Source organism: Echinococcus granulosus (assembly GCF_000524195.1).
Source record: "Echinococcus granulosus chromosome Unknown EG_S00002, whole genome shotgun sequence".
In the NCBI taxonomy this organism is placed as follows: Eukaryota; Metazoa; Platyhelminthes; class Cestoda; order Cyclophyllidea; family Taeniidae; genus Echinococcus; species Echinococcus granulosus.
In genome coordinates this window covers 1,997,698-2,011,429 of record NW_020170382.1, presented here as the reverse complement: position 1 = coordinate 2,011,429, position 13,732 = coordinate 1,997,698, and the positions used below count along the sequence as shown (strand labels likewise).

At 41.5% G+C, this 13,732-nt stretch overlaps 1 protein-coding gene across 1 annotated transcript; it reads left to right on the top strand. All coding sequences in view use genetic code 11, as the record gives it.

Annotated features, from left to right (window-relative positions):
• Window positions 1–233: 233 nt before the first annotated feature.
• EGR_00572 (hypothetical protein) lies at window positions 234–4,093 on the top strand (the record flags this gene model as incomplete). Its single annotated transcript, XM_024489821.1, has 6 exons — window positions 234–343; window positions 3,131–3,371; window positions 3,482–3,559; window positions 3,659–3,689; window positions 3,812–3,905; window positions 3,946–4,093. 6 exons carry the CDS (start codon window positions 234–236, stop codon window positions 4,091–4,093), a joined length of 702 nt encoding a protein of 233 aa, XP_024355818.1.
• Between the last annotated feature and the right edge of the window lie 9,639 nt (window positions 4,094–13,732).

Here is a 13,732-nt window from a genome sequence, read left to right as displayed (position 1 = left end):
GTTGACAAAATATCGATTGAGATACGAGAGTGGAAGCATATTGAAGTGTTGTTTACTAACTTAAAATATGAAAAGTTGAAGAATGTTGATTTATTTACATATACACTCATTTGACCTATTTGTGACCCAAAAGATATTAGGCTGGATTGTATTTCGCGGGCTAGTAATAATTATGAATTTATCAACAACACAAATAAATTTAACGCCTGACTGAGCGAATTGGCACACTCACAATGCATCAAAATTCTTTTTGTCTAATGACAATAAAAAAGTTGACATTATACACTATTTTGGTACATAATCACATTATGCAGAATATGTCTTGGTACACAAATGCATTAATGTAAGAGTAATAATGCTCTCGATACCCTTAAATTCTAGGGTTTTTTCCTTGAGTTTAAATGAATGCTCTGCCTGTACAGGCACTATCTTTGTTCATCTTCCCGTTCTTAACTTTCACACTCTTAGAACACTGAGGCCGATTGGACTTGGACAGATTTATTGCTTCGCGTAAATGGGGACAGACGCAAGTTTAGGAAAACCGGGACACAGAGCTGGTCCCGAGTTTGGGAGGTTTTGACTACTTGTCAGTTACCTGGTTAGAGTCAACTGCCCTCTTCCTCTGTAAGGTCTATTTAAACAACATGAGTATTGCAACAACGTTTTGTGAAGTTATTCATACGGGACTTTTGCACTTTAGTTTATTGTGAAGTCAAATGGGTGTTGCAGCGTACCGAGTTTTTGCTAAAGTTGCATCAACGAAAATTGTGTCCTGACAAACACATAGAAGTTGGGAGGATACTTACGTGGTCCGAGCTCTACGCCACACGGCGTGAGTAAAACCTACATATTGATGGGCGAAATGCCAAACAACTACAATGTTAACGTTGGCATTGTGGGTTAAAAGAGTCCAGGTTATGTTGGCTTTACTGATTCATGTCATCAAGGCTTAGTGAACGCCTTAATACCCAAGCTTTGTATCATTCAGAGGGAAACTAATAGAAACTGTAGCGCTGTACAGGACGAGGCTCGTAAGTCTCCTCTGCCTAGGCTTTAGTACTCGAAAACACCCAGAATGATTTGGTTTTTGGTGTTTATTGGGCAAAGCAAATGGGTAGAGGGGGTACAAGTTCAGGAAGGTTTGGGCACGGAACTTTCGCCGGGTTCTGAGACGTTGGCTCCCACTCAGTCAAAAGATTCGATTCGTATGCCTGCCTCCTCTCTCAAGAGAACATATAAACAACATAATTTTTACAACTAGGTCAGTGTTTTCTAAAATGCTAACCTTTATGCTACGTTCCACTCAAAATGCATAAAAAGTAATTTATTTGCTGACGAACGCATTTTAACAGGACAAAATTTCGGTTGAAAAGTTTACAATGGGCATTTAGCTGCAGTTTCTGCTTTACAAAAGCGCATAGAATGTTCTACTTTCATAAGCTAAGTGTAATGGTCTACTTGTTTGCTTAACTCCACATTTTTGGAGTGGGTTGCTTGGGTCACTGTCACTGTACCTTAGGTAAAGACCTGGTACTTGGGCCGTGTCAGTAACCCCCAAACCTCTTTTTAGATCAACGATACATATCTGATCCAAGTATTTGACTTCTTCCATCTTCAGATAAGTCAGAAATGCTACAATGACTTGAACGTATTTTATCCGTCGTTAATAGCTCAACATCACAAGGCTAGGACGTTAATCATAGTAAAATTGTTGCCTAAATTTTAACAAAGGTAAAAAATACTTTGGCTTGAAGAGTACCAAATCATGCAAAATGCATTACGCAGCATATTATAGTAATGCAATACGCTAGTGGTTTATCCCCCGGTTCTAGTGAGGCGCCACTTTGTACTTTGAATTAGCCCCCTTGTACCTTGCTGGGTGGGCTGGCCTTTTGGGCCATGCCAATAGCCCAGACACTTCCTCTATGCTAAATATATATGTATTCCGCCCGAGTATCGTGTCTTATTTCGTCTTCAGGGAGTCTCGGGATGCTACAATAATATGATATTGGCATTGATGCGTGTGTATCCATGGCCACACTTCGGTCTCAGCCATTAGTGATTCAGTACGTAGAGGCAGAATCGAAAGGGACGTATTTACTGGTTAAAAGAAGTGGAGATAGGCATAGATTTAGGAAGACGGAGACACTAAGCTCTCCCCTGGCTCGGAGGATTCTGGCCACTCCACAATCACGAGTTTCGACTGTCCGCTTCCACTCTAGCACCTAAGAATAAACAATACAAGTATTACTTTAAGTGCTGCTAGCTTTTCTTTACTACTAGAATGGTGGATTGCTACTATGGGAGGGACTGGCTCAACTTTATATCATAATTGAAAATAACCTGTGGCGCTACGAGGGAAAATAGATTTAAGGTTAAATATGGTACGAGTTCATGTTTTGGTCGACTTGGCTACTTATGCGTGTAAGAACAATTTGTACTTCTTTCTCTAAGATAATGTGTCGCCATAGTAATTTGTTTGATTGTGTATTTAAGTGCATGGGTATTTGAGATCCTGGAGATGGCACTTCCACTCTACGGCATGGCCTATTTGCCATTCTGATAACCTCTGAACTTCCCTATACATTGGGTTATTGAGCTTTTTACAATACACTGTCTCATTAGACCGTAGGTAGCCTCAAGGAGCTACAACATGCCAAAAACTAATTAAATAAACAGATTAAAAGATCACTAACAAAACCCAACGTCAAAAGTGACCTAAAATGAAATGTCTTAATAATTTTTTTAAAATGCAGACAGCTGTTTTTAGCTTTTCATTTGTTCTTGCAACAACCTTAGAATTGTTGATATTGATTGCGAGGATTGGAGCAGCGAGTGTGAGGTCACTTTGTGTTTGTGTTCGAGGCAGCAATTTGAGCATTCTCTGAGTCGTGCTCAACGGACGGCACCTTAAGCTCCCTACATCAAGTTGGTTTCAACAAAAGTTCTTCTAATTTCTTTTCACCACTCAATGTGATTCTTTAGTTTCACTCTTTTCGTAATTTGATTGCTTATTCACCTGAGTAAACAGTTATACTTAAAGTCTACACTAGTAGACCGGAGAATTTTTTCAGACTTAAAAGTAGCTGTTAGTACTTTTACCTGGTGAGTTATATCTCTTACGTATTAGAAATTCACAGTCTTCTTACAAATTTTCTTGGCTAACAATTTTTTTTGCAAGCAAGCTCTTTTATAAAATACTTCTTTCTCTTCTTAAGTATTTTGCTATGGATGAGAAACCTGTTATATCTGAAGTGAAGCGTTTGGTTGAGGATTATACGACAATGGAGTACATTTTTCCGGCCTTCCTTATGTTCGGCGCCTGCATCATGTTCTTCTTTCTCCTGCTGGCTATTTTCGGGAACGATAAGGTAGTACTGCTCGCTGGTGCTATCGAATGTGCTTAAGATTTGTCGATTTAAAGATTGCTGACAATTGGTTTTCTATTTCGACATGGTTATTATGTCGACCCGATTCTTAGTTAACTGACATTTTGGAAAACAGTTTGAGCATTTCATCAAAAAAATGCTACTCACTGAATCTCTTCGCTACTAATAAAGTAAAAGGCTCGGAATAGTCGGAAGCTCCTGCCGCAATCCCCATGTCATTTTGTCATCCCTAGGGTTTTTTTTGAATTTTGTTGATTCGCCTTTTCTAGTCCCCCATGGATACTGCTTTCTCAAGGGTGAGTGATTTCCCCAAGGTTGTTGTGGCGTCGCACTCGTAAACATGTTACACTCGTTGCCTGCATCCTAATACAACTTGCACAATTTTGCACTGCCTGCACTTAGTTCGATCATATTTCTTTTAGATGAAGGTGAAGAAGACAAAGAAAAGTTAATGTATGTCTCCAATGTCAACTATTATAGTCTCTTTTGTAGTTTTTATCTATCATGCAGTTTTGGGTCAATTAATAAATTAAACAACCAATTCATTTCAGTGTAGCTCCCATTCAACACGCTCTTTTTTATGTGTAATGTTTCGGTGCTTTGAAACTGTTCATTTATCTTGTAAAGTGTTATTTTTTGTCTACATAAAAATTACTCAAAATTCTTTTACTGCAGATTTTTCATCGGATCCCCAAAACGCTTAAGGCGCAAACTTCCGCATTTCACAGTGTATTGACTTCTCTGACTCTTCTGCTTGCATGTAAAATGACGCAAAACTCCTTGCACGTCTTCCTTTCTACATACTTTTCCTCGTTTTACTTGATTTCTATGTACATTCAGCTGGGATGATTCACTATCGTATATCAACGAAAAATTGCTTCCGGACTTGTCCCTCTGCCTCAAGGTGCATTCATTATACTTCAAGTAGCCTTTTGGGGGCTTCTCCGAGGCTGATGGTGTGTTTACATGACACAAATGGCATCTTGATACCTCGGTGGCTTTTGTTTGGTGTGGACTTCTCAGGGTCGTTGCAATCTACTGAGCTGGGTGCACGTTTAGTTGGATGGCAAGTAACGTCTGGAGGTGCAGCATCCTGTCAACTTTATCCTTGGAGTAGTACGATTTCTTTAAAAATAGGCTAGGCTTCGCTCCGCTGGTTATCAGCTGCCTCAGTGTCACGGGGAGGGGGGGGTTTAATCGGCCTAATCAATGTAAAAAAGTGGTGGTGACGTCTCGGCGGCAGCAACATCGACACCAGAGAGCGGAAGTTAAGACTCAACAATGCCGACATGAGACCTCTGTCGTGTTACTGCCAGCCTGTTCAGCTGCACGCGTGGGCGCATGCGTTGATGCCCGCATGTTTGTACACGCTAACGTACGTGACCTGCGCGAGTCACCGTTCGCCAGGTTCACACGCACGCTCTTGCAGTAGTTTAAACAACAGTCCTCAAACGGCCGACTAGCCTACGCACGCGTGACGCCTTATTGCAAGCCTCTGTGTGCGTGTAAGGTCATGTGTCTCCATTTTTACTCCCCTCTTTCACCCTAACAAAGTAGTTTATCAAAATCAAAATCCGTGTCAGACTAAACTTGTCTTCGGATGTTTTTAAAGGTGTTGAAAGTCACGTTAACGTGGGGCAGTTGGAGACGATCTCTTGACCGGGAAGTGATCCATCAGAATCATCAATCAATTCATGGTACTGAGGCGGAACCTGAAACTTAATTTATCTGTTTCACTTGAAGCTGCCTCTTGGTATTGGGTTGAAGTGACTTTAGTCATGAAATTGTCCACGTGCAAGTTTTTGACGATCAAAATATGTTGGTTAATCGGTTTACGCAATGTTTTCAGTATTTAAAAGCAAATCTTTCAAAAAAATCCTACGACGTATTTACCGACTCCCTTAAACGTCGGGGAGAGATCGGGGCAGCCAAGTGGCAATCGTTCCACTAATTACAAAATAACTGTCTGAGGTCCTCCTGCTTGCATGTTTGGTATCATACATTTCTGCAATTTTTCTCCTCAAAATCAAAGACGCTGAAGATGGAGTCGCATTGTGTTTAGCCCTAAGGAATCCGGATGCGCAATTACGGGATATTGTATTTGCTTGCGTACCATTTAGCCGCTAGTCCGAGGTTTGTAATGATGGAATTCCTTTTGCATCCGTTGCTTCGACTTCTGTAAATTTTGAGAAGACAAAGTGGGCAAATTTTAGCCAAATTAACATCCACATAGTCGCACGTTACGATTCAGCGACTTCGCGAAAGACCAAAACGAATGGAATTACAAACAAATATGCAATGGTTGCAACGCGGGTGATTTTGCATTGTTGTGATGGCAGAAAATCTCCTCAAAGTTCGCTATCTCAGAATACTTTTGACAGGCAGTTGCTGACCATGTGATCTCAGGAATCACCCAATCTCACAAAATATCAGGAAATGTTTTAGCTATTTAGGCTTTTTTCTGTCTTTCCCTATGCCTTTTTTCGCACCTCTGAAGGTCTTCGTTCTTAGGTAAAGTTTGGTTGATTGTTTCGCGGTTTTAACTGAATTATGTTGAGGCGGAATCCAAGACTCGAAATTGCCCAAATAGTGGAATTGGTGGTAACGCTTGACCTGGATAATTTAGAATGTTTTCAAGCAACTTCACTTCCTTCTCAATATCTTCTGTTCAATAGATGACCTGATAATATCATGCAATCACACTGTGGTACATGAGTTCTATAATTTGGTCGAACACTCTTCCCGGTAATTCCATACAATCGAGTTAGAAAGAATTGCTATGCCCACAAGAGCAGCACCTAAAAAGAAAAAATGACATTTATGCTTGCTGCAGGAAACAAATCTCTTGTTTGGTGGGCGGCAAATGTTTTGGAAGTAAGCCCAATCCTATGCCTTCGTGTTAGCCGTTTCAGAGAAAGGTTTTCGCTTTTTAATCAAAAAGAATCATGACTATCAGTTCTGTGATGAGATGATGCGGAAGCTACCTAGACAATGCCTTTGGAGCACATAAGTGGTATAATGAGAAATTTTATGAAGGCACTTTTTGACAATGCCAGGCACACAACCTTCCCTGTTTCGCTACTTTAGCAATGTGTAAAGATTCGGTGTGAATGTGTAATCCACTCAACACTTTGTTCTTTATCTTCATAAAATGCGTCAAATTACACCCTCCGAATACAGAAACCTGAAAGTACGCTTATTTGGCCTTTTTAACCAGTCAAGGCCCTCATTACTGTGAGTGGACAAAATTGTTTATCTGCTACCTTTGAACAGGTGCATTGTTGAAGAGGGGGATAAAACGATCTTGCCTTCACATCCTAAGCATTGCTCAGCACAAATTGGCCACTTGGGAAAGCATTCAACATTGCATAAGTTGACTTCAACCACTTTCCAGTTGTGAAATGCTGCTCTCTTCAAGCGCATGAAAACCCATCATTTTTGAATCACTTCAGTTTGTATTGGTGCTAAAGATGGATAGTTCTCGCCGCAAAATACTGGTTTTAATTTGGTGACCTTATTTTAAAGGGAAAAGGCCAACAATATTTCGAGTACTCCAAAAGGTTACCATCCTATGTTAGCACCGGAATGGAGCAATTTCTGCATCGCTGAAGGCGCACCCGCCTATATTCCTCCCACGAAACTGCTAGGATCTCGTTTAATGTAACTGCGTGGCACGTTAATCAGATAATTGAGGTGTTGCGAAGCCACCACGCATCAAGCACGAGGCAGCACAGTGCAGTGCTGTAGTAAAAAATCAACTGCGTCGTCATCTTCCATTCTCGCGAAGATGGCGAACTTTGCGGCTTGGGGTCGCGGTGCGGTGGACTCCAAGTAGCCGCGGTGTTGCTCAGTCATTCAGAAATGCTCGTCCTTGCCTTGGGGCATGATGTCGAGGTTCAATGTTCACCAACACACCAACTCTTAACGTTCACCTTCTTCAAGGCGGGTAATTTACGCAAAAGAGGCCTTCTGGCATAATAACACCGAAAACGCCCACATTAATAACATTTATATTTACGAATACCATTCCGATTTCCTAAGAGTTAGAAATCCTTAGATAATTCGATAAAATTTGCTGAGCTAAAATGTAATTAAACAAACTAGAGGAGAATGATTTGTAGACGGCATCGGCATCCTGACTTTCACGTGTTCGAAGGGAAGAGACTGGTGAAAAGAAATAAAAACTAAAATTGATAATGCTGATTCAAGTTAAGTTTATGGGAAAATCAGTACCAAAATCATATTGTCGTCACCGTTGACTTGTGAGATATTAGACCTACTGGTATGCTCGAAGGGTTTTCAGCTCAGCGATCGCAAGAAAGCTGAAGGCTTTTGCCGATGTCTACTGTTATCTTTGCACAGAAGACACGCGTTATCAGGACTTATGCCATTTTTCTAGCTTCAATGGCTTCTCATACGGGGTTTGATAACATTACTTTCACATCAACAAAATTAATGCGGTCCTGGTTTTTTTACATCTTTCCACTGCCCTTCTTTTTAGATCATTTATCAGGCTTGAATGGGGGCTCGTAGATATGGGTTTAGACCACTTGGGTTGTTTGCTTAACTCTCCGTTTTAATTTTGCAGGCACCTAAGACTCCGCTCATGTACTTCCACTGGGTGACGTAAACATTGAGCCGTCCCTGTAGCCCCTTATCCCTTCTGTATGTGGATAATGTAGATTCGCCCCAGTATTGTGTCTTTTTTCGTCTTAGGGGAGTCACAAGGCGCTACATTGGAGGCAGTGGGAAGTAAACCCTGACTTATATTACTGAATGACAAACTTTGTGACGGAAGAAGAGCGTATGCTGAGGATGGAATAATCTGTGACAACCCCTAATAGAAGGGTTGAAAATGACGTCCACCTTCGCAAATTTCTCTGGACCCGTGTTTTGCGAGAATGCTACTAACGGTTGGAGCGGCACTATCCGTGATCGTAAACTAAATGAAAAGTTCGTGCCGGAGCTCTCTATCGTACTTTTATAAGGATATCAATTACGTGACCTCGCTACAGCTCCTGCCCCAGAGAGAAAAAAGAAAGTGGCAAGGAGGAATCGACACGAAACTTCATTCCACGACCCTATTTTATACTCCGTTCCTTACTAATTGACTGCCTTTGGGCTCGTGTTCTTACGACTAGCGATGAACAACTTTAATGGCCAGCACATTCCACTTCCCCCAATGCAGGTTCCAAGAAGGACGAGACTCCCGATCCGGTAGAATCGCCAAGAGGGATCAGTGAAGTTGCAGTCAGGTATCCACTCAGTCGCACGCAAATTCAATGACTGGCGCGGTGGGGTCGTGGATGACGCTTAAAAGGAAAAGGAGGCAATGTAATACCCTGATTATTTGTTTAAGACTTAGTTTGAGTTTCGCGGACATTTAAGGTTCCGCAACTGTACTTCCGTTCGGTGGCATGGCTTTCGGGACGTGCCAGTAGCCCTCTAGCCTTTCTGTAGGTCGGCAATGCATGTTCTACCATATTATTATTATATTTTTTGTCGTCATCATAGAAGTCTTGGGGCGCAACAGGCTGTTTTAGTATTCTGATTTGTTCAGTAAGTCTTTTGAGGCATTAGTTAAAACGCAAGATGCCAAGCTGTTAATTAAAATTTACTTCTTTATCAACCTGAGTAGCCTCCATTATGAATGCTTCAGCCACCTTTAGAATAAGTCTCGCATTAAATTTGGCCTGAGACATTGTGAAAATTCTCACGGAAGTCATTTGTCATTGCAGACTTCTTCACTTCTCCTCATTAATTACAACGCTCGATCTGCAATAATGGCACTGACTGCTAGGGTGACTAGTCCAAATATTTGTGGCGCAATAAATCCCAACAATAAAGCGGCCACTATTATGGGACAAGCGTTGGGAACACGTTAATCAAGTGCTTACTAGCTAGCGGAACAAATGATAGCGTATGTATTGCTGTCAAAAGCCCCCGAAATTCGTACAGAACCACCATGTAACTTGGAATGTATCGTAACCAAGTTTCCTAGCTATTTTCAATCAAATGACACCTAACACAGGCACTGCAATATCCTCTCTAACCGGAATAGCGAAAGTGTCTAGTCGTTTGAAACCTCTTTCAATCTGACAGCTAACAAAACTCCACTGAAACTTTAGCATAGGCCTAGGAGTGTTAATAACGGCGACCCAGTTGTAATTGTGTGTATGTTAAGAGGCGAAATTGTCTCAAGTGAAAACCACAATGGGAGTCACTTATTTTTCGCATGATTTTAAAAATGGCAATCAAAGGTGCTTGCGCCACCTCAATTGGGCGTCACCCACAGTAACATCGCGTCCCCCTTTTACGCCGTGATTTCACATTCAATATCAAGTGTCAGTGAAGACTACAATTCAATCATTAACGTGTTTTCTTGTGACTATTAATTATATTGTAAACGGAATATAATTGGAGCATTCGTGGTTTGTTGAATGATACGTCTTGAGAACACCGGTGGTGAGAATTACATCGTTCTTAACATTTGCGTTTAAGGAGACCTCCTCTTTGGCTGTAGTTCCTCAAATACAAAGAGAAGTACTTTTGCAGAAGTTTTTACACCCACTCGATAACAAACTTTCAAAATTGGAGCACAAGCAGAAGAGGCATGAACGGCTGAAAGACGTTCAACTCAAAAGCCGATTCAGTGCTATTTGCACCAGTCAGAAACAAACAAGCGATTTTTAATTCGACGCAGGATAGCAGCACCTCATCTTTGCAATACAAAGGTAAAAAGGATAAAGGCATGCTAATTGTGGCCTTTCAGAGAAGTTACAAACGGGAACCCTTTTTTGTAAAATTTCCATTGTATGCTATTGGCTGGGTAGCGTATCTATAGGAACACCGTGGCTCGCATGAGCTATGCCAGCAATTTGGGATGGCCCAGCTTACAGCCTTATATCCCGCAAATTGCTTCACTTGATCAAAAATATTAATGAAGAATACCTTGACAAAAACCGTGAAAATACCTCCCTTTGTCCTTGTTTTGTCTCGCGACTTGTCTCGCCACGGTTAACTAGCTACGCTGCAAAACGGCGCGGTGACATTTGGCTTGTCATTAAAATAGAAACGGTCTGTGCACATCAGGTTGTGCCTGCGTGTGTATGCAATCACGCCATGCACCCTCGGACCCTCGCACCACATCATTTGGCCTGTATTTATGCTGCAATCCAATTGCACTGCAATACTTTTTCTGCTATTGTTAAGAGTGTCCCTGGACACCGTAATTTCGTGCGTGTCTTCACAATGTGGCTGCAGTTTATTCAATTAATTGTAAATGCCATCCTGCTCATTGAACTAGAAAGCCAGGAGAATATCAGGTCTTCAGGGCATTTTAGAACACTGTTCTAGGCATAAGAAATGCTAAGAGGCCGGTCCTCAGTCGAGTTCAGAAAAGAGGGATTCGTGTCGTGATAAAATTTTACCTCAAAAGTTACTTATTTAAAATGAAATGTGGATCTCTAACGTGGTCCTGGAAAATCACCGATCCATGCAAGGCATTAAAGCGAATCATTTATGGGGCAGAATTATTTGCATTCACCAGTCTGATAAAACTGGCTCCATCGACTGTCAGGTCGGTAGGGTGTGCCCAATGCGTGGCCTGCTGTGTACAGTATACGTGATGCCTTCTTTGCAATGCGACACTTCACCTACCAACTGGTTGGCGCCCTAAATGGCGTTGTCATTGGTATTGAGTGATACAACCGAGGTGTTTCTTTTGAACTGTTCTAGCCAACCACACCAACTTCAGCACCATTCGGCACACAGCTATTCAAATCCCTCTATATCAAAAAGGAGGGGGAATGCACACACTTTGTCAAAGGGCGGTTATTTGTACAGATAGTAGCACCTTTGCTACTACCTGAGCACTCACCTGACGCCCCGATTCATCTCAACTCGGCGCCACAGATATGTTGCAGGTGCCTCTCACCCATTTATGATAATAGGTTGCAACAAATCGTGCAGTCAGGAGACTTGCTGAGTGGGAAAATAAGAAAATAGATGCAGCCTCCTTCTTGCTTGAGACTCACATCACAACTGAGTGTCAGTTGGTGCTGCATTGAGGCAGTAAATGTTAAGGAAGTGGTGATTGAAGTACCTCTGAGGCAGATCGTGGTAGCAAGTGTGTTACTCAAGGATGGCGTAGAATAGCACATGGGTGTACGTAGAGTGGCGCCGTTATAAAACAGAACAATGAAAAACTCATAATTGGTCCAGGAAGTAGCTTTTTCGTGGCGTGTACTTAGGGCCGTGTGCATGCCTTTAAATCGCTTATTTTCATAGTAAACTTCTGAATTCAATTTGAAATAAAAAGGGATGGTGTATAGTTCCACCGAACGAGTTGTTACAAGATAGGAATTTTGGATAGAATAAACCGAATTTTAGCATGAAAACAAATTCGCAGCGTGCTGTGTCCTTATAATTTTCCAAGAATCTAAAAAATCTATTCTTTAATCTGATCCCCTCCCATGATGATGAAAAAACCCGGTTTGAATGAAATCAGCACCACTGACCACCTTGAAGCCCTTGACCTTTGCAATGGTTTATGCATGTTTATTGTCAGAGGCCGGTTACTTCTTAAAATGTGAAAGTTTTCGTAGCAAAGACTCTTACGAAACCCGAGAAAGCTTAAATGACGACCAATGCTCACTCCATCATCATACCTCTCTCTTGTTGAATTGCAAATTCTACTCTCCATAAGACCCGTGAATCGTGAACTAAGCCGGTAGAGTTTACCATTTCTCAAAACATGTATGATTATAAGAACACATTCAAAATTTGGTGAGTTCCCTAATCAACTCAGTTTGGGAAATTATAACGTTAATGGTTTAATTTCAGGTGATTGTCATACTCAGCTCCACTAGCTTTAAAGAGTTCACAACACAGCCGAAGGCTGCTCCTAACGCACTGCCATAAGTATCTTGCATTGGTCAAGCAAAACGTTTAAGAAACCACCCTCTATTTAAGTAAAAACCAGATTGTCTTCACTCGGCTTAATAACAGCTCCCAGAAGAAACTCGCTCATTGTCAAGCTTGCCATTATTGTACTACCCTCGTAGGTCATGAACACAGCTAGGTTAAGTACTGCCTTCAAGAGAAAGATCTTAAGTAATCCTCCCACGAAAGCTGAGCCTGAGCCTATGGTGGGAATTTCCATGATGTTGACGTAACCCGTTTGCGAGAGTGGGCAACTAGCTGTGACGATCAAGTAAATTTATTAAATCCAGCACATGGTGCTTTATTCCGTCATTGTTTTAAGCCCACCATTTTGCAAGGTTAGTCTGTTTTCAAGTCACCAACTAACCAGTTTGCACTAGGTAACCGAAGCTACAGAAAGCTTCTTAAGAGTAATTTATTCGTTGAAGTAACCACCATTTGTAACTACCATTATTCCTTAAGCAGGCACAAACTTGCGAACTTTGTCTTTACGAAGGACCCTGCCTCCATAAGCAAGCAACCTTGTCTTAGCCATCTCAGTTTATTTCCAAGCTGTCTACTTTACTTCAGATGTGATTGGCCAATGTTGACCCCAAGAATGAGTACTGCGCTTCGATTGGGGAAGGGGCTGGGAACTATGGCGCAGACGAGGGCGGGTACGAGACAACACAGATTAGGTTTATTTTCACCCCATTTCGATGGAAGGCTTATTGAGAAAATTCGAATAGGAAGCCAAATGGAGAATTAAATTTAACAGTTTTAAAAGGCAACGCCACTGTGGCTGAACCGTATACAATAGCAAGTGCAAGTCGTGTCCTACTATTAACAGCTGGCCCACGTCTCATGTGTCAGTCTGGATATTACTAACACGTTCATTTGTGTGACATTTGTCCCTTGTCATGTTGTGACAGCTAGTTTCACCGAATCGTGTCGAGAATGATTTGGGGAGATTAAAACAACAAATTAGAGTAGGAGTGTTTACGCTTTGAGGAAATTTACTGTCTCCGGTTTTGGGAAGTGTAACATTAAATAGGATGCAAATTTTGTGGGTTGGGATAACGAAGATCTTCACAGCAAATGTGGCAATCGAGATAGCGGCCAGCCGTAGTATTGGGTGCATAGGATAGAATGTGGTGATGAAGTTTCCTGTGACTCAGCGTAAAGCCTTTGGATAGCTGCAGAAAGCCCAAGATTGTCCTAGGCTAATTTAGCTGCACTGGCGAGTCTTTCTGCACTGAATCTTTTCTTCTTTTGGCTAGGTGCTTGGATAAGTGTGTAACTGTTGTAGGAGACTATGTCAAATGTTGAAAACAGTATTCACATCCCAAGATACACCCTCATTTTACATAAGTGTTATAATTTTGGCTTAAATTCAACTCCTCTGTACAATCGACACTAAT